General features: G+C 46.6%; 2 protein-coding genes and 1 long non-coding RNA gene across 13 annotated transcripts in view; 2 read left to right on the top strand and 1 right to left on the bottom strand.

Moving 5' to 3' along the window:
- The window catches only part of ANKRD13A (ankyrin repeat domain 13A), a 40432-nt gene extending 34573 nt beyond the window's left edge, over positions 1-5859 (top strand). For 9 of the 11 annotated variants that reach the window (XM_009426240.3, XM_063784921.1, XM_509359.8 and 6 more), the window contains 3 exons: positions 229-389; positions 2697-2764; positions 3792-5859. In XM_009426240.3, coding sequence (XP_009424515.1) covers positions 229-389; positions 2697-2764; positions 3792-3987 — 425 coding nt within the window. In that variant the 3' untranslated portion in view covers positions 3988-5859. Of the gene's footprint in view, positions 1-228; positions 390-2696; positions 2821-3791 lie in introns of all 11 variants that reach the window. The other 2 variants (XR_001708269.3, XR_010147762.1) reach the window with 1 other exon arrangement.
- Positions 5860-7602: 1743 nt separating this feature from the next.
- Positions 7603-15643, bottom strand: C12H12orf76 (chromosome 12 C12orf76 homolog). The gene is made up of 3 exons (XM_009426235.5): positions 15516-15643; positions 14822-15329; positions 7603-8889 (listed from the first exon to the last, which is right to left on the bottom strand). The coding sequence occupies exons 2-3, from the start codon at positions 15066-15068 to the stop codon at positions 8804-8806; spliced, it is 333 nt and encodes a 110-aa protein (XP_009424510.1). The 5' UTR covers positions 15069-15329; positions 15516-15643; the 3' UTR covers positions 7603-8803.
- On the top strand, positions 15139-16529 carry LOC129136553 (uncharacterized). The gene is made up of 3 exons (XR_008538364.2): positions 15139-15221; positions 15660-15817; positions 16157-16529. It is a non-coding gene; the product is annotated as an uncharacterized LOC129136553 (long non-coding RNA).
- Positions 16530-21118: the final 4589 nt, after the last annotated feature.

A 21118-nucleotide genomic window follows, 5' to 3' on the forward strand; every position in this document is an offset into this window, starting at 1 on the left:
TTTTTTATGACTGTGTTCGTTGTTTCCACTAAAATCAAGGAAAAAGAAAAAAGCTGTATTCTGTCACTTTTTTCTGTCATGCTTCCTCAGAATCTCTCATATAATAGTAAGCCTTGATTGTTATAATTTTGAGCCTTTCTTTTTTTTCTAATGTAAAACATTTTTGCAAAAAGTTGGAGTGGAAATGTAATGAACTCAGACACTGGACGGTTGTCTTTTGTGTTTCAGCTTCCCACATCACAAACTTTGAGGTTGATCAATCTGTGTTTGAAATTCCCGAATCTTACTATGTTCAAGACAATGGCAGAAATGTGCATTTGCAAGATGAAGATTACGAGATAATGCAGTTTGCCATCCAGCAAAGTCTGCTGGAGTCCAGCAGGAGCCAGGTGTGTTTATCAGAATACTCTAATGGCAGGGCGTGGGAGGTCTTACCCTCTGGGTTAGCCTCAGTGTTTGGCTAATCTGAAAGATTTATTCTAAATACCAAGTTTGACACATTCATGGTATTTGCATAGGTTATACTTTGTGCATCTGGTCTTCTTACAAAAGCTTGTTATGTAAGAGACCATCTACATAATCCCAGTCAGCATCATTCACAAGATGTCTTCAGGCAGACTTTCCTTTTCCTCATATTCACGCACATAGCTTGTAACTCTGTACATGTTGAGATGTGCTTCATCATTTTCTAGCACTGAAGCAGTATCATTATTTTTCCTGAAGGATTACCTGTGTGTCAGTAGTCTCGGATGAAGGTAGTGAAGTGGATTTGAATCCCACTTCCTCCACAAAGGGTACCATCTCCCTAAACTCTCTCTGGGTCTCTAGTGAAACAGAAAATGAAGGACAGGACAGACCTGTGTAAGCAGTAGGCTTTGTGTGTGTGTGTGTGACTCTATGTTGCCCAAGTTGGAGTGCAGTGGCTGTTCCCCGGCATGATCATATTGCACCCTCAAACTCCTGGGTTCAAGAGATCCTCCCACCTCAGCCTCCCAAGTAGCTGGGACTAAAGTCATGCACCACTGTGCCCAGTAGAACAGTTGCCTTTTATTGTCATATCTGGTTCTCCCTCCATGCCTCACCTACCTGGGACAGTCCAAGGCTTGAGGTCCTCCTCCCCTAACATCAACTCCTTCCATTTCCTTCCTTCTGTGCCTCCTGGCTCTACTAGGGTAGGGTCTGGTCTGCCTCCAGCACCCTCTGGTGTGTCCTGGGTTCCTGCAGTCCATTTATTTGTTAATTGGCTTTTTCTTCCATTCTTCATTCAGATATTTGCAGAGTACCTTCTTTGTGCCAGGCTCTGTGCCAGGTGCTGGGAATTCTCTGGGAAGCAGCCCCTGCCCTCACAGGGCTGCTGCTTTGAGAACAGTGCTCACACTCCAGCGTCCTCACTGGTTCAAACTTATAGCTTTCTGGTTCTATTCCTGAGTCTTAGTGCTTGTGTAATGTGAGTCTGCCTCCTCCACTTCCCCCTGCCACCACCATGGCCCCATTCCCAGACCCATTCAGTTTTCCGAGCCAGACCCCAAAGCAAGCATGTTCCCTTTGGGAGGCATCCTGGGAGAAGACCCCTGCACATCACCATCAGCCTGGTATGCTTTTCCTTTCCCTATGTAAGTGAGCTTAGCTCCCCCCGCCAGCTCCCAAGTAGCTTCATAAACCTTGTTGACCATAAGTTTTAACAAGGGGAGTAGCCAAAGTCAAAGACTACCAGTATTGAATTGTGTCTTCTAATCTTGCCCTAGAAGAATTACTGGCTGGGTGCAGTGGCTCATGCCTATAATCCCAGCACTTTGGGAAGCCAAGATGGGAGGACTGATTGAGCCCAGGAGTCTGAGACCAGCCTGGGCAACATAGTGAGATCCTATATCTACCAATTTTTTTTTTTTTTTTTTTAATTTTTGAGGCAGAGTCTCACTCTTTTGCTCAGGCTGCAGTGCAGGGGCACAATATTGGCTCACTGCAGCCTCTGCCTCCCAGGTTCAAGTGATTCTCATGCCTCACCCTCCCAAGTAGCTGGGATTACAGGTGCGCACTACCAGACCCAGCTAATTTTTGTGTTTTTAGTAGAGACGGGGTTTCACCATGTTGTCCAAGCTGATCCCAAACTCCAGACCTCAAGTGATCCACCAGCCTTGCCCTCCCAAAGTGCTGGGATTAGAGGTGTGAGCCACCATGCCTAGCCTCTACCAAAAATTTTTAAAAGCCAAGTATGGTGGTGTGCACCTGTATTCCCAACTAGTCAGGAGGCTTAGGTGGGAGGATTTCTTGTGCCCTGGGGTCAAGGCTGCAGTGAGCTACGATCACATCACTACCCTTGAGCCTGGACAACAGAGTGCAACCCTGTCTCTAAAAAAACAAAAACCTGCTTTGGTCACTTGAACTTTGCCCAAGGTCAGCTGTGTTTTTGCTTTTCGTTGTGTATATCTTCCACGTGGGTTAGCTGTATTTAAGAGACTGATTTTGTACAAAGGATGAGAAGGTTGTGGCTGTGAGTTAGGCTGTGGCATGTTACTACCTCCCACTTAGGTGTTGTTTTTGAGGTAACCCAAGTCCCTGTTAGCTTTTCACACAGCACTATTGATAATGGTCATGGAAAGACTTTTAATTTGGTTCTTGCTGCCATCGTTTCCTTACCAGAATGGCACCAATTTCTCCTAAGACGTATTCATGTCTATCACATTTGTCTTTGCCAGGAACTTTCAGGACCAGCTTCGAATGGAGGGATCAGCCAGACAAACACCTATGACGCCCAGTATGAGAGGTGATTGACTGACGTGACTCTGGAATAAACCAGGGTGAACACAGGCCTGGACACAGGCGAGCAGACGCGTGGCACTGTGCATTTGGTCCTCAGGCAGATGTATGGTGCCACATACTGGCAGGAAAGACTAGAAAAAGTTGGCCGGGAGTGGTGGCTCACGCCTATAATCCCAGCATTTTGGGAGGCCGAGGCAGGCGGATCACGAGGTCAGGAGATTGAGACCATCCTGGCTAACACGGTGAAACCCTGTCTCTCCTAAAAAAAATACAAAAAATTAGCCGGGCATGGTGCCAGGCACCTGTAGTCTCAGCTACTCGGGAGGCTGAGGCAGGAGAATGGCAAACCCAGGAGGCGGAGCTTGCAGTGAGCCGAGATCGCGCCACTGCACTCCAGCCTGGGCGACAGAGCGAGACTCCGTCTCAAAAAAAAAGACTAAAGTGTTGGCTCTCTTGCTTCCTCTTGTGGCAGTTACTCATAATAACTCTAGACTCTTGATAGCAAGTTTCCAGGAATGGGTGATAGAATTGCTGACTGGTTCACAGGTCAGTGCCATTGGGGGAAACGTACTGAGTCAGTTTTTTCTGATTGGTTTGATCTTCTATGAATGATGTATGATCACAGGGCCTAGATGTCCTCAGTGGGAAGTTTATATAATTGTAAAGATAAGGAAGTTTGGAGGAACAGCTCCAGAGATTACGGGAAAAACTGCGAGGATTCATTTTACGAAGACTTATACTTAAGGTGTCTATGAGAGCCTGTTGATGAAGAACCTGAGTTTTGCTTTAAAACAGATCCAAGTTCAATTCCCAGCCCTATCACTTACTGGTTGGGTGGTCTTGGGCAAGAGTGTGGGGTTTCTCACCCGTATACAACACCTACACCGCCAGTTACGTGGGATTAAATGGCATCATGCATATTAAATGCCTGGCACAGTGTGCCCTTGGTAAGCGGTTAAGAAATGTAGTTACTGCTGCCACCATGATGATGATAGTAGTGACTCTCCCTTTTTATCTGTTTTCCAACCCAGGGCCATCCAGGAGAGCCTCCTCACCAGCACAGAAGGCCTGTGCCCCAGCGCCCTGAGCGAGACAAGCCGTTTTGATAATGACTTGCAGCTAGCCATGGAGCTCTCTGCCAAAGAGCTGGAGGAATGGGAGCTCCGGCTCCAGGAGGAAGAGGCTGAGCTCCAGCAAGTCTTACAGCTGTCACTCACTGACAAATAGACCTTTCAGCCTGTGAGCCTCTGCACAAAGCAGAGGCTGTGGGCTGTCACAGATGCTGTGTCAACCAGGGCCCTAGGGCTGAGGGCCTGCACCTTGCGTGCGTGCAGCAGGCAACAACTGCCCCTTCTTTATGCAGAGGTGCAGAACCAGGGACTCCTGGGCCCATCCAGGCTGCTCCCTGGGGTGGAGAAGGGACCAGGGATTGCAGGCCCCATCTCCAGGCTAAGGGGAGGAGAGCATCATCACTTTCCATTAGCTGTATTGGCTTGCAGGTCACATTTTTACTACCAGCTTTAGACAAAACCCCAATCCCCGCAGGTTTGTAGATAAATTTTTATCAAGGAGTGATAACAAGACAAGTTATTGCAGAGTCAGGGTGCTTTTATATATGAGAGCAGCAGCCGCCTTTGTAAAGTGTGATCTATGAGAATTGGAGACACTTCTTTACTGTTCACCAAAGAAATGGGTAATCTGTGCTGATCTCCTTATTTTTACCTTTTTACAGGGTTTCTAGGACATTGTCATTATTCTTCCTCCATCTCTATCTGATTCCATTCCTTCCACACCCAGCTAAAGTTAGAGGAGATACATATAGAATCTATTTTAGATTATTGTTAACTATTTGCATCAAATTAAGATACACAAATGGCCATGGATGTTGCCTTAGCCTTAAACATTACTAATAGTTTCACATCACCTCACTGCACGCATCGAAGGATCTGATTTGAATTTGTAAAGGCAATTCTTTTGAGAGCAGGATTCTCCAGGCTAAATCAAAGGCAGCTAATCCTGTCCCTGAAGGAGCAGCTAGGGGAACCTGAGGCTTGTTCTTGAAGTGGGCAAGCTGGCCAAAATATTGGAACACACAGAACCAAACCAGGTGTGTTCTACACCTGCATGAGTGAAGGATTTCCACGTAGACACCTAGGAAGAGCCCGCATGCCCTAGACTCACTCCAGAGGAAGGATTGATTTGCAACCAGAAAGGGAGCTGAAAACCACGGAGCTCCATGGCTCTTCATTCAAAAGGGAAAATAATGATTCCACGTTGCTTTTTAGAGTTCAAATCAACATCTTTCTGGATAAATCTATTTTTTAACAATCTTTTTATTATTTGTAAAAGATATAAAAACAACTCCCATCAGTAGCAATACAAGGTTATACATTTTAACCAGATTTTCTCAGGCCTTTTTTGGATACCTTTAGTAGTTAACTCTCTTTTGTCAAACCCTCTTGTAAATAACCATCGCACAACATACAGAACCCTGGGGAATACGGCCAAGGGCACTGCTCACTGTGGCCCGTGTATTCATTCCCACAGGCTGCACTGAAATAACCTGGTAAACAACACCCTCCTCCATTTTGCGTCTATTTCTTCTATTGTGCTTCTTTGGGGATAGGAAGAGAAACATAACTACTGTTCCAGGTAACGTCTGTATCATACAGTTAGTGTTGCCAGTGAAACGTTCCCAGATACAAAGAATTGTGCTTTTAATTCCATTTCACAATCTTTTTTTTTTTTTGTCATTGTCTGACCAAAATTCCTTCTGCACACGAGGCCAGTATAGGCAACGTCACATTTGTTTGTTTCAAATATGCAGTGTGGCATTTTGTTTACTTTGCATTTACCGTGAGCAAAGATACTTCTTGGAATGGCTGCAGTGAGGCCGTGTCATTGGCTCACAAAGGTGACTCATAGGTAATTTCTGTGTTTGCATTCCACTGCTCTGCTCCCTAAGGTCCTTGACTTTCTCCCCAGGAATTCACTTAAAAAGGGACTGAGCATTGTCAACCTGTTGCAGTGTTTTTCATATATGTGTTCACTCTAAAAATGCAAATAAAGACTGCTTCCTTAGAGGGTGCTCATACAAAATTCCGGTCTTTGAGTCTTTTTCCTTTTCAGTTTTTTCTAGTCACTGGATGTACCCACACTTCCTGTTACGTATGTCAGTAGAACATTAGAATGCCCCACTTCGCTCAGTTCATCACTGCAAAGGTGGCATGCTCCTCCCAGCCTTCCTGCCCAGGTTAACAAGCCCCATGCTGCTTGTTTCAAATGGCAACTAAAAGCAAGCCAGTGTTGGGCTGTTCTGACACCTCTGTGGTCCTCCTGGAGGGGAACTGGCTCTTGTGGGGTAAGGGAAGCCCAGCCAACATCAAAGCTCTGCATCAATGCTATCCCTTGAAGCCAACTGCTTTGTGAGGCTGTTCCTAGAAGTCCAGATGATAAGGCTTCCAAACTCTTCCTATATCTAAATAAGCGGGTATTAAAAACAACAAAGGCAGTGGCCAGTAGAAATGTATGGGTTCCAGAAATGAGGCTGTATTTCTGGGAAGATGTAAAGGAGCTGCTTTGCTTTTAGGGGAAAGTAGATATCAATACTTTGAAGCCACAAGGACACTATGAAGAAAACCATTACTCTTTCAGGTCAAGAGGTGCAATGACTATGGATTATTTAAAAACTGAAAAGCTAAGCTTGAGTGGCCCAATATCAGCAGGAAGTGGTTTTTTTTTTTTGTTTGTTTGTTTTCCTGAGACGGAGTTTCGCTCTTGTTGCCCAGGCTGGAGTGCAATGGCGCGATCTTGGCTCACTGCAACCTCTGCCTCCCGGGTTCAAGCGATTCTCCTGCCTCAGCCTCCTGAGTAGCTGGGATTACAGGCGTGTGCCACCATGCCTGGCTTATTTTTGTATTTTTAGTAGAGACGGGGTTTCACCATGTTGGCCAGGCTGGTCTCGAACTCCTGACCTCAGGTGATCCACCCGCCTCGGCCTCCCAAAGTGCTGAGACTACAGGCGTGAGCCACTGCACTCGGCCAGAAACTTTAATTGAGCAACTTCTGCACGTTAGACACTGCTAGGAACTAAGTTCCTAAGGCACTCTGCTCTATAAACAAGCTTGTCACACTACATAAACGTGGCATGTCAAGGGATTGAAAGTCTGCTCTAAATAATGACAGGAAAGGGAAACTGCCATAACTGCCAGCTTGGTCGCAGTCTCCTGCTGACCACAAATGACATCAAGGAAGATGAACTGGATGTGGAGATTTCAAGTGATTCAGTGGTACAGTGAGTGATGAAGTTCAAAGTACCACCTAGGCCTCTGTTTAGAAATATGTGTAGGTTTAAGCCTGAGGTCCAGGTGGAAAAAAATACAACATGCTGATATGACTCCACAGCCACTAAATCATAGGCAGCACTAGGAGACTTTTATCTCAACTTTAGGCCAGGCGCAGTGGCTCACGCCTGTAATCCCAGCACTTTGGGAGGCCAAGGCAGGTGGATCACCTGAGGTCAGGAGTTTGAGACCAGCCTGGCCAACATGGTGAAACCCCATCTCTACTAAAAATACAAAAAAATTAGCAGGCATGGTGGCTCATGCCTGTAATCCTGGCTACTCTGGAGGCTGAGGCAGGAGAATCGCTTGAACCTGGGAGGTGGAGGTTGCAGTGAGCCAACAATGCACCATTGCACTCTAGCCTGGGCAACAGGAACCAAACTCCGTCTCAAAAAAAGAAATTTCACTTCACAGAGCTTCTTTAAGTGATTAGATCAAATTCAGACACACACCTGCATTTCAAACACTTGGGAAATAACTGGTGGAGTAAAACAATATATAGGATTTTACTTTAGTTTTAATTGACGTTTTGCTCAAAAGCAAAGAACAGTGAACATTTCAATGGTTCAATGTTACAAGATTACAAACAAAATCCTTACACAGTTACAGTATCCTACTTCGGTTACTTCACATTAAATGCAGGTTGTTAAAATCAGTGCTGTGCTTGAACACAAGATAAGCATTTCAATTTAATAACAAAATTAAATCTAGCACCTTGAAATAAATATTGACGACAGCTTTATAAGTATGAAAGTATCATTTCAATAGGAGGAAAAAATCCAGTTCACCAACAGTGGAAACTAATAGCAGCATTTTCAAAGCTGAGATGAAATTTGTGTAAACACACACTGGCCCGCACAGTGGACATGCACTTCTGTTGGCTGGGCCCTCCCCACCCAGGGATGAACAGAGTGCCCACTGAGCCTTTCACATTCCAAATCTGGAAAGCTGCCTCAAGTTTCAGACCATGGGCTAGAAAGACTCAAATGCAGGGCAAAGGAGATCAATGTGTTTAAGCAGGATGGGGTCCTTTTTGTAACAGGCCAACCTAGTAACATTTCCAGTCCAATTTCAGAGCATTCCAGGCCAAAGGTGCATATAGTAACAGGTCTACCTGATGTGACCCTGACTTCAGGGGGAGCACCTGAGTGCAGGGCAGGATGCAGGTGAGGAACGAGGGCCCAAGATCCCCACTGCTGACACCACTTTGCAACCAGCACATTCTAGGCCAACTCAGGTGAGATTAAAAAAAAAAAAATCTGTGATTCTTAACCCACTGTAACCAAATGGTTCTTAAATAGGGAATGTCTGCATGGTAAGTCTCCTTCTTAATAACATTTTCAAGCATTAATGATGAGTTCTTTACAGTGTGGTTCTTACAGGCACTCACAAGGTTACCATGTTTTCTTTCTCATGAACACTCCATCTTTACACTGACCTTTGGAGCTTTCAGGTCTTACTTTTAACAAGTACAGTCAGAAACACTGAGAAGCGGACTCAGGGGCCAATTATTTGCGCTACAGTGTTAGGAAAAAATAATGTCTAGTACATGTTTTCTTCTAATTCATTTAGCGTTTACCAACTGTCCAGACCAAAGGTCATTTCCAAGTAGGAAGGTTTTGGTTCCAACTTCTCCACTGGCCTGTGTGCAACACAACTTATCCTATTCCCAAATACTCATTGAAGAACTTGTCTGGCTGTCACCGACGCCGAATGGGCTTGTAGACACAAAATGCCATAAGGATGACAGTCACCAGCAGGATGCTGAAAATGGTTCCCATCAACACTGCAAAGGGAAAACAGGTTACTTCCTAATGGCAGCTCCAGGTTAGGCAATTCATCCACTCACTGCCAATGATTTATCAAATGCCACTTGCTGCCAGGCACTATGTCAAGTGCTGTGCAAACAGCTGTAAACAGATCCTCTCTCCAGTTGTCTCTACGTATAGTTGGGGGAGAAACAAACAGATGAGAGCATTTCACATAGCTTGATATACCGTGAAAAAAAAAAACAGTAACATGCTAGGGATGGAGACAGGGTGGGCAGCAAGAAGAGGGGACGGTCAGGAAGCATCCGAGGAGGAGACTCACAAACTAAGACAGGCCGAGTGTGGTGGCTCATGTCTGTAATCTCAGCACTTTGGGAGGCCTAGGTGGGTGGATCACTTGAGGTCAGGAGTTCGAGACTAGCCTGGCCAACATGGTGAAACCCCGTCTCTACTAAAAATACAAAAATTGGCCAGGTGTGGTGGCATCCGCCAGCTACTCAGGAGGCTACTCCTGAGCTACTCAGCTACTCAGGAGGCTGAGGCAGGAGAATCGCTTGAACCCGAGAGGCGGAGGTTACAGTGAGCCGAGATTGCGCCACTAAGCGACAGAATGAAACTCCACCTCAAAAAAAAAACAACAACAAAAAAGCTGAGACCTTACGAGTGAGGCTCTGCAGGGAGCATGCTGCAGGCCCACAGATCAGCTAAGGAAGGGCCTTGAGGCCAGTATAAGCCCAACACACTCAGTGAACAGAAGGGAGGCAACCAGGCAAGGAGTGCAGGAAGAGAGGCAGGAAATCAGGCCAGAGAGGAAGGCTGGGGCTGGTCTGTGCAAGGCCTTGGAGACCATGAAGGAAACACGGATTTTAAGTTTAAAGAGAAGCCACTAGGGGGCAAGGAATGACATCATCTGATTTAGTCGGAAAGAAAAAAAAAAGATTCCTCTGGCTTTTGTGTGGAGAATTGTTCGACTATAGGGGAGCAAGACAGCAGGATGCCCAACTATGCCTTTAAAGCCATTAATAAAAACCTGGAGATTCAATAAAGTATTTCAGTCTCAAGATGAGTCTTGACAGGGCCTTTTGAGCAAAGAAGCAACTAACTCACAAATCTGCTATGTTTGGCCGGGTGCGGTGGCTCATGCCTGTAATCCCAGCACTTTGGGAGGCCGAGGCGGGCGGATCACGAGGTCAGGAGTTCGAGACCAGCCTGGCCAATATAGTGAAACCATGTCTCTACTAAAAATACAAAAAAAATTAGCCAGGTGTGGTGGTGTGTGCCTGTAGTCCCAGCTACTCAGGAGGCTGAGGCAGGAGAATTGCTTGAACCCAGGAGGCAGAGGTTGCAGTGAGCCAAGATTATACCACTGCACTCCAACCTGGGCAATAGAGGGAGACCCTGTCTCAAAAAAAAAACAAAAAAAGTTACGTTTTTAAGACTAAATTTCACATCTGAAATTTTCAAGGTGCTCAGGTGAGAAATGGGAACTACAACTGATTACTCAAGTTGAGCCCTGGTGATACAGGATAAGGACCTGGGCTTTAAACTACTACATAACAAAAAAGAAAAAATAAATAAATAAAAAAATAAACTAGCGTAACCAGCAACCTGTCAGAGGTTTATTCAATAGCAGCAGTGATACGCAATCTTGTTTCTGTGACTATCTCAGCGATCTTGGGAAGCATTCAAAACAAGCAAATGTACACTGATGTGTGTTTGTAGGGATGTGGGCCCATCCCAGGTTCCAGCTAGGGCCTAACCATGGTTGTTCTTCAGTCTCATTACTGTTCCTTTGAAAAACCAAGATTTAGCCAGGCAAGGTGGCTCATGCCTATAATCCCAGCACTTTGGGAGGCCAAGGCAGGCAGATCATGAGGTCAGGAGTTCGAGACCAGCCTGGCCAACATGGTGAAACCCCATCTCTACTAAAAATACAAAAATTAGCCGGACATGGTGGCGGGCACCTGTAATCCCAGCTACTCAGGGGGCTGAGGCAGGAGAATCGCTTGAACCCCAGAGGCGGAGGTTGCAGCGAGCCGAGATCGCACCATTGCACTCCAGCCTGGGCGACAGAGACTCTGTCAAAAAAAAGAAAACAAAACAAAAGAAAAACCAAGATTTGACCATAGTTTTATTTAAATCAGTAACTTTGTAGTATCTGTGACCCCCCCACACACACACCCTCCATGCTTAAACCGGTTATTATTTTAAAACCGACTATATAGAAAAATCAGGCCAGGTGCGGTGGCTCACGCCTGTAATCCCAGCACTTTGGGAGGCCAAGGCAAGCAGATCACCTGAAGTCAGGAGTTCGAGACCAGCCTGACCAACATGGAGAAACCCTGTCTCTATTGAAAATACAAAATTAGCTGGGCGTGATGGTGCATGCCTGTAATCCCAGCTAGTTGGGAGGCTGAGGCAGGAGAATTTCTTGAACCCGGGAGGCGGAGGTTGCGGTGAGCCGAGATCACACCACTGCACTCCAGCCTGGGCAACAAGAGCGAAACTCCGTCTCAAAATAAAAAAAAAGAAAAGAAAAGAAAAGAAAATTCATCTTTTTTTGGTGAGTGAGGGGGAAGAAGGAAGGAGAAGGTGACAAAGACAGCATGTCATAACTCCAAAGGCCAGAAGTAATTTTAAGATCTTTGTCAAACAAAATCTCCAACCTACGTGAACTAAATGTCATGTCTTAAAATAGCCCTTGTTAACTGAATACCTGCCCTAATTTTCAAAAGTCCTGAATTCTGAGTTTCTATGGTTTGGACTACAATTGGACTTAAAGTTGTCTTATTCCATTTAAGACCATTTTCTTGCATCTCGCATTTTGGAAGAACTCTAAACCATTTTCTTGCATCTCGCATTTTGGAAGAACTCTAAAAAAAATTTAAAACTCCCGGCTGTGCACAGCGGCTCAAGCCTGTAATCCCAGTGAGAGGCCAAGGCGGGCGGATCACAAGATCAGGAGATCGAGACCACTCTGGCTAACGTTGTGAAACCCCGTCTCTACTAAATATACAAAAATTAGCTGGGCATGGTGGCGGGCACCTGTAATCCCAGCTACTCGGGAGGCTGAGGCAGGAGAATCACCTGAACCAGGGAGTCGGGGGTTGCAGTGAGCCAAGATCGCGCCACTGCACTCCAGCCTGGCAACAGAGCGAGACTCCATCTCAAAAAAATAAAAAATAAAAAACTTAAAACTCCCAAAGCAGGAATGCAGAAGATTGGAATTGGGGAATGGAAATCTACCTTTAAAAAATAAAAAAGGCCAGGCGCAGCGGCTCACACCTGTAATGCCAGCACTTTGGGAGGCCGAGATGGGCAGATCACTTGAGATCAAGACTTTGAGACAAGCCTGGCCAACATGGAGAAACCCCCTCTGTACTAAAATTACAAACATTAGCCGGGCACGGTGGTGGGTGCCTGTAATCCCAGCTACTTGGGAGGCTTAGGCAAGAGAATCACTTGAACCTGGGCGGTGGAGGTTGCAGTGAACCAAGATCATGCCATTGCACTCCAGATTGGGCAACAGAGTGAGACTCCATATAAAAAATAATAATAAAAATAAAATTTAAAAAGGAGCTTAAAACCATGAGTTGTTAGGTACACAATGGCCATGCATTTGGGGCCTGATCAATTCTCCCAGTCGTCATCTTTTCACTTCTCCCTACACTTTGCATGCAGTGACAGTTGCCTGAATTGCAGGCCCAGGCAGAACCTTAAAAGAATGTTTTAGGGTGGGCGTGGTGGCTCACACCTGTAATCCCAGCATTTTGGGAGGCCACAGTGGGCAGTTCATGAGGTCAAGAGATCGAGACCATCCTGGCCAACATGGTGAAACCCCATCTCTACTAAAAATACAAAAATTACCTGGGCGTGGTGGCACACGCCAGTGGTCCCAGCTACTCAAGAGGCTGAGGCAGGATAATTGCTCGAACCCAGGAGGCGGAGGTTGCAGTGAGCTGAGACCGCACCACTGCACTCCAGCCTTGGCAACAAGAGCAAAACTCCATCTCAAAAAAATAAATAAATACCAACTGTACGGAACTGTCTAGGACAGCATTTCTCAAACTATCTATGGCAAAGGAGTAGTTTTTATAATTTCTAGTCTGTCCCAGACCACTACATAGCCCTACTGTGCATGACTAATAACCAGTTCCCTTCATCTGCAAAGCATTCCAGTTCAGAGACACCTAGAACTGGTCTCTAAGTGCTTGGATGTTGCAACAATGTCAAACTGTTAAGTTTCTAAACACTCTCAATTTCTGTAGTCATCTCTTTGCAGATAACATAGTTTGCAGACTCACACTGGTCTGCAGACTACCCTTTGAGTAGTACTGTTCCACAGCAGTGGGTATCCAATGGGGATTTGGCGTACCGTGGACATTTGGCAATGTCTGGAGAGATTTTGACTATCTTGATTAGGAGTAGGGGGTGCTACTGGTATCTAAAGGCTGGGGATGCCACCAAACTTCTTACAGTGTTTAGGATAGCCCCCCCACTGCCCCTCGCCCCCTGAAATCATTTATCCAACATGTCGTAATATCCAGGTTGAGAAACCCTGTTCTGAAGGATCGAGTGGGATAATGTGTGGAAACTATTTAGTAGAGTGCTAGGTACACAGTAAGTCGTCAACACATGGCAGACACTGAGTTCATGTAGAGTCAAGATAATCCAAAATGATACTAATAGCCACTTTGTAGATATACAGATGTACCAAGGAGATACAGTGGGAAGGGAAGACTTTGGCGAGGGGCAGATTTATTGTGAAGTTTGCCAAGCTTTAAGTTCCAGAACTCCTTCCAAAGCCAAAGCCATGCACACACACGTATTTATGCAGCGTGTGTGTGTGTTGAAGATATCCTCCCACAACTTATGTTTCAAGCCCCCAAACAGGTTCTAGTATTGGCCTCATCATTTCCTAGCTATGTAACTTTGGGCAAATAACTTCACTTCTCTGAGTTTCATTTTCCTTATCTGAAAAATAGAGCTGCAACATCAGGTGCGGTGGCTCACACTTGTAATCCCAACACTTTGGGAGGCCGAGGCAGGAGGATTGCTTGAGCCCAAGAGTTCGAGACCCCCACCTCTACAAAAAGTAAACAACAACAACAACAAAATGAGCCAGGCATGGTGGTGCACGCCTGTAGTCCCAGCTACTCGCCCCGGATGCTGAGGTGGGAGGATCACTTAAACCCAGGAGGCCGAGGCTGCAGTGAGCCAAGATCGTGCCACAGCACTCCAGCCTGGGTGACAGAGGAGACACTATTGTAAAAGAAAAAAAAAGGGCTGCAAACCGTACGTTTCTCATTAAGTTACTGTAAGGCTCAAATGAATTCGCGTATACAAAGTGCGTAGCACAAGACATGGGATGTAGGAAATGCTCAAAAACTGTTATCATTTTTGCAATAAATACTGGCTCCTCTGGGAAAGAAGAGGGGTGGGGTAAACGATGTGCCTTGTTGCCTAGCCTGAGCCCACACTGCCAGAGAGGAGAGGACCCAGAATGAGACCCAGGTCTCCCGATTGCAGTTCATTCATGGGCAAGCAGTACATATTGAGAGCTTACTGGACACCGTGCCAGGCTCGAGACCAGCCTGGCCAACATAGTGAAACCCCATCTCTACTAAAAATACAAAAATTAGCCAGGTGTGGTGGTGTGCGCCTGTAATCCCAGCTACTCGGCAGGCTAAGGCAGGAGAATTGCTTGAACCTGGGAGGCGAAGGTTCTGGCACATATTGAGCACTTGCTGAGAGGTAAAGTTCAGGCCTTCTGCCCCAGGCTTTTGGAGAGGGAGTCTCGGGGCCCCCTGAGGGGCCTCACCTGCACCCCCCGCACTCACCCATCTCCCCACTCTATCCCCTGTCCGCTCCGTACATGCCCGGCTCCAGCACCCGGAGCAGTGAAAGCTCAGGCACTACCCGCCGCCCGCCAGCCCGAGGGCCGCTCACCCAGGTTCTGCCCTCGCAGCACCGCGTACGGCCGGCTCCGCTCCAGCGGATCCACGGGGCTCGGGGCCTCTGCCTCCCCCACCAGGAGGCTGCAGAGGCCAAGGCACAGCCACGGTAACGCTGGACGCAGCATCTTCCCCAGCCCTGCAGAAGCAGAGAGGCCACTTCCGTCGCAAGCCCTGCCTCTGTCTCCTCCCAGGTCTCTCTGCGTCGCTGCCACCGCTCTTAGGGCGCGCGTCGTTGCCATGGTAACTGTGCGTCCTGGTCTAAGTTCCGCTTCTGCCTAAGATTTGTTCCGGATTAACGTTCCTCAATAACTAATGTTTCCCCCGGACCAACTTTCCGTTCAGATCAACTTTCCGTCTGTGCCAACGTTCGCCGCGATTACCGTTCTGCTGTGGTTAGCGTTCCCTCATCCATTGGGGTCGAGGTCTTGTAGGTCCATTTGGGGCCTATTGAAGATTTTTTACGAATCCATGCGTTTTCTTATTAAACCTTCATTACGGGCCTGGAAAATAGATACTGTGTTTCTATAGTACAAATGCCATCTTCTCAGGGAGCCCTTGCCCAGACATCCTTTTCTAAAATTGCAACCTTCCCTTTCCCTTAATGTACATTCTCCCTACCTTCGTTCTCTTCCATTCCCCCCATTCACTTTAGACTCATCACTATTTACCTTATACATTTAACGTACATTTGATGATTTTCTGAGGACCTGCTCCGCCCTAGCATGTAAAGTCCACGAGCACAGCAATTTTGTTCTTGCTCTCTGCTCTGTCCCAGAGACTGAGGGGAGAGAGAGACCCTCTCATTTTGTTTTATATTGTTTTATACTCAGTACCTGTTTTAAGAAGAAACAACAAGGAAGTGAAACCAAAGACGGGCAGCCCGGCGCCAGGCCCGAAACCAGGCCTGGGCCTGCCTGGCCTAAACCCAGTTTCATGTGTGTGAAGAGACCACCAAACGTGTGTGAAGAGACCACCAAACAGGCTTTGTGTGAGCAACATGGCTGTTTATTTCACCTGGGTGCAGGCGGGCTGAGTCCGAAAAGAGAGTCAGCAAAGGGTGGTGGATTATCATTAGTTCTTACAGGTTTTGGGATGGGCGGTGAAGTTAAGAGCAATGTTTTGTGGGCAGGGGTGGATCTCACAAAGTACATTCTCAAGGGTAGGGAGAATTACAAAGAACCTTCTTAAGGTTGGGGGAGATTACAAAGTACCTTAAGGGTGGGGGAGATTACAAAGTACATTGATCAGTTAGGGTGGGGCAGAAACAAATCACAATGGTGGAATGTCATCAGTTAAGGCTATTTTTACTTCTTTTGTGGATCTTCAGTTACTTCAGGCCATCTGGATGTATACGTGCAAGTCACAGGGGATGCGATGGCTTGGCTTGGGCTCAGAGGCCTCACACCCAGTAGCTAAAAATCAACTCATAACTTAGAAACCTATGTTATTCATAGATTCCAGACATTGTATAGAAGAACGTTGTGAAACTCCCTGCCCTGTTCTGTTTCTCTCTTACCACTGGTGCATGCAGCCCCTGTCACGTACCACCTACTTGCTCAAATCAATCACGACCCTTTCATGTGAAATCTTTAGTGCTGTGAGGAGCCCTTAAAAGGGACAGAAATTGTGCATTCGGGGAGCTCGGATTTTAAGGCAGTAGCTTGCCGATGCTCCCAGCTGAATAAAGCCCTTCCTTCTACAACTCGGTGTCTGAGAGGTTTTGTCTGCGGCTCGTCCTGCTACAAGACTAGAAGAGTAGCATATTATATTCAGTAACTGTTTGCTGAATACATGAGGGAATTGAGCTAAGTGTTTGGCCCAACGCTGCACACACAAAGTGGCGGAGCTAGAATTTGACCCAAGCACAGTTTTGAATCTGGAGGCTTTACCACCTCACACATTGCCTCACCTCCTGAAGGTTTGATTTGTAGTGGGATTAATATCATTCACCTCACAATGGATGTGCAATACAAATGTCAGAGGCGTGTGAACCAGAGCAACTCCATCTTAAATAGGAGCTGGGTAAAATGAGGCTGAAACCTACTGGGCTGAATTCCCAGACGGTTAAGGCATTCTAAGTCACAGGATGATATAGGAGGTCAGCACAAAATACAGGTCATAAAGACCTTGCTGATAAAACAGGTTGCAGTAAAGGAGCCTGCTATAAACCACCAAAACCAAAATGGTGACAAGAGTGACCTCTGGTCGTCCTCACTGCTACACTCCCAGCAGCGCCATGACAGTTTACAAATGCCATGGTAATGTCAGGAAGTTACCCTATATGGTCTAAAAGGGGGAGGCATGAATAATCCACCCCTCATTTAGCGTATCATCAAGAAATAATCATAAAAATGCCTAACCAGCAGCCCTCGGGGCTGCTCTGTCTATGGAGTAGCCATTCTTTTATTCCACTACTTTATTAATAAACTTGCTTTCACTTTGCACTGTGGACTTGCCCTGAATTCTTTCTTGCGCTAGATCCAAGAACCCCCTCTTGGGGTCTGGATCGGGACCCTTTTCCTGTAACGTATTTCTGGCAACCACAGAAGGGACTATAGTGCAGAAACCTGACCCAATGGCTACCTTTGGGTAAGTGTTGGGGTCCGTTAACACTACCAGGTGTTCACCTGCAAAGGGAAGGTGTAATCTGCCATGTTAAAGACACTGTGCACCAACTTCTTCATTTCTTTCTCCACGATCTCCTCTTTCACTTCTGCTGTCCTTTTCACCTTGCTGTGCACAGAACTGATGACAGGCTCTTTCCACTGGTACAGCTTGCCACTCACCAGAGCAAAGCTAAATGGCAGGCACAGGAAAGCATCAATGGGAGGCATAGCACAGTGGGGTGGGAGGCAGGCTCTGCAGGCCACTTCCGTTCCAATCCTAGCTCGGCTGCATGACTTGCTTCCGTGTGACTCGTTTTCCCTCTCTGCACAATGGGAAGCATAATCATACCTGCCTCATGAATTGTGAGGATCAAATGATATATGTCTGCAAACTCCTTTGCCCAGTATCTGGCACATACTGAGCACTTGCTATAGGAAAGCTGCTGCCCCCAATCTCATTTTTTTTTTTAAATGGAGTCTTGCTCTGTCGCCCAGGTTGGAGTGCAGTGGTGTGATCTCGGCTCACTGCAACCTCCACCCCCTAGGTTGAAGCGATTCTCCTGCCTCAGCATTCTGAGTAGCTGGGATTACAGGTGCACGCCACCACGCCAGGCTAATTTTTGTATTTTTAGTAGAGACAGGATTTCACCATGTTGGGCAGGCTGGTCTTGAACTCCTGACCTCATGATCTGCCTGCCTTGGCCTTCCAAAGTGTTGGGATTACAGGTGTGAGCCACCATGCCCGGCCCCCAATCCCATTCTTTAACATTGCCTAACATGGACCCTCATAGATAGGACAGCTTCTCAAGTCATAAAGTCCCACTCCAGTGGGTTCACCAGCTTGCACCTTCTAGTCAAAGGCTGTGTCTGGTGCATTTTCAGAAACACCCACCTGCTTTATCAATAACATTGAAAATGGCAGCTACTCTTTTTTTTTTTTTTTTTTTTTTTTTTTTTTGAGATGGAGTCTCACTCTGTCGCCCAGGCTGGAGTGCAGTGCAAGCTCCGCCTCCTAGGTTCATGCCATTCTCCTGCCTCAGCCTCCCAAGTAGCTGGGACTACAGGTGCCCGCCACCATGCCTGGCTAATTTTTTGTATTTTTTTTAGTAGAGACGAGGTTTCACCGTGTTGGCTAGGATGGTCTCGATCTCCTGACCTCGTGATCCGCCCGCCTTGGCCTCCCAAAGTGCTGGGATTACAGGCATGAGCCACCGTGCCCGGCCTTCTTTTTTTTTTTTGAGACGGAGTCTCGCTCTGTTGCCCAGGCTGGAGTGTAGTGGCACAATCATAGCTCACTGCAGCCTCCAACTCCTCAGCTCAAATTGATCCTCCCACCTCAGCCTCCTGAGTAGCTGGAACTACAGGTGTGTACCACCACGCCTGGCTAATTTCTATTATTTTTTCTAGAAACAGGGGTCTCTTTATGTTGCCCAGGCTGGTCTCAAACTCATGGCCTCAAGCGATTCTCCACCTCAGCCTCCCAAAATGTTGTGGTTACAGGTGTGAGCCACCACACCAGGCTGCAGGAGCTACTCTTTACTGGGCACTTAATATGTGCCAAGTGCTCTACATGCAACATCCCCTTTAATCCTCACAACAGTAGGAGATAGTTACTGTGATTGATTACATGCATGTGCCATCGCGTCCAGCCTAAAGAGTTTGTTTTAAATGCTTTGTTTACTCATTCAGTTTATTTATTTAGTCCCTTCTCTCTGCCCAGCTGCTGAATAATATTAGCAAGTCTAAGATGATGGCTGCCCTGTATGAGCTGACCTTGGGAAGCTGAGACAGAGTGGGCCAAGACTCAGCCCCAGCTGTTCTCCACCTTGGCTATGTAACCACCCAGGGAGCTTTCAAAATTGCAGCTCCCCAGATCCATCCCTGGAGACTATGATTTCGTGAGTCTGGGGAGTTATCCAGATACCTATATATTTGTTAAAAGTTCATGGCTGGGCGCAGTGGCTCACGCCTGTATTCCCAGCACTTTGGGAGGCCAAGGTGGGCGGATCACAAGGTCAGGAGATCAAGACCATCCTGGCCAACATGGCGAAACCCTGTCTCTACTAAAAATAGGAAAATTACCTGGGCGTGGTGACACATGCCAGCTACTCAGGAGGCTGAGGCAGGAGAATCACTTGAAGTCAGGAGGTGGAGGTTGCAGTAAGCCAATATCGTGCCACTGTACTCCAGCCTGATGACAGAGCTAGACTGTCTCAAAAAAAAAAAAAAAAAGTTCCCAGGTGAGACTGGGCACGGTGGCTCACGCCTGTAATCCCAGCACCTTGGGAGGCCGAGGTGGGTGGATCACTCAAGACCAGAAGTTCGAGACCAGCCTGGCCAACATGGTGAAACTCCATCTCTACTAAAAATACAAAAATTAGCCAGGTTTGGTGGTGTGCACCTATAATCCCAGCTACTCCGGAGGCTGAGGCAGGAGAATTGCTTGAACCTGGGAGGCAAAGGTTGCAGTGAACCGAGATTGCACCACTGCACTCCAATCTGGGTCACAGAGCAAGACTCTGTCTTGGGGGAAAAAAAAAAAAAAGTTCCCAGCTGATTCTAATGCATAGCCAGGGCTGAGGACCACTGGGAGGCTCCTGAAAAGACAGCTCATATTTGTCAATAGCAAGCACATTTGAAGAAGAGCATTCCTCATGACCCAGCAATAAAACTCTTATATATGTGCCCTAGAGAAACTCTTGTACATGTGCCAGAGTTATGGGCAAGAATGCTTCTGCAGCATTGCTTGTAAGAGGGAAAGCAAGACATAACCTAAATGTTCTCAAACAATAAATGGATAAATTGTTGGATTCATACAATGGGATGCTTTGGGCCAGGCGCGGTGGCTCATGCCTGTAATCCCAATACTTTGGGAGGCTGAAGCAGGGGAATTGCTTGAGCCCAGGAGTTCGAGACCAGCCTGGACAACAGGACAAAACACTGTCTTGACGAAAAATACAAAAATTAGCCGGGTGTGGTGGCACGAGCCTGTAGAGATGGAGGCCAAGGTGGGAGGATTGCTTGGGCCCAGGAGGTCAAGGCTATGGTAAGCTGTGATTGCACCCCTGCACTCCAGCCTGGGCAACAGAGCAAGACCCTGTCTCAAAAAAAATAATAAAATAAAATAATTTTAAAAATGGGATGCTTTGGAGCAGTGAAAATGAATTAACTAGAGCTGTGCATATCAACATGGAAATAACCTAACATTGAAAAAACAAAGCAAGCTGCAGTGTGATATAAAGTTTAGAGAAATCCAAAGCCACACCATGTACTCACAACTACCTATTCATGAATGTGCATAGCAGCACTATTCACATAACCCAAATGTTCATCTATGGATGAATGGATAGGCAAAATGTGGTCTATCCATTCAATGAGATATTATTCAGCCATAAAAAAGGAACGGGGTCCTCATACATGCTATTACATCGATGAACCTTGAAAACATTATGTCTGCTACCTCAGAGAGGCTAGTCACAAAAGGCCACACATATTGTTTGACTCCATTTATATGAAATACCCAGAATAGGTAAATCCATAGAGACAGAGAGTAGATTGGTAGTTGCAGGGGACAGAGGGAGGGAGAAATGGCGAGTGACTACTAATAGGCATGGGGTGTCCTTTTGGGGTGATGAAAATGATCTGGAACTAGATGTGGTGGTTGCACACCTCTCTGAAATGCC

This window comes from Pan troglodytes, chromosome 10 (genome assembly GCF_028858775.2).
Source record: "Pan troglodytes isolate AG18354 chromosome 10, NHGRI_mPanTro3-v2.0_pri, whole genome shotgun sequence".
NCBI classification, from domain to species: Eukaryota; Metazoa; Chordata; class Mammalia; order Primates; family Hominidae; genus Pan; species Pan troglodytes.

Bases quoted from the DNA above. Each gene is read 5' to 3' on its own strand.
- C12H12orf76 (XM_009426235.5), bottom strand. From the start codon at position 15,068: ATGGCAACGACGCGCGCCCTAAGAGCGGTGGCAGCGACGCAGAGAGAC. The intron at 8,890-14,821 runs GTGAGCGGCCCT...TTCCCTTTGCAG, and splicing joins GCTGCGAGGGCAGAACCTGG to TGTTGATGGGAACCATTTTC.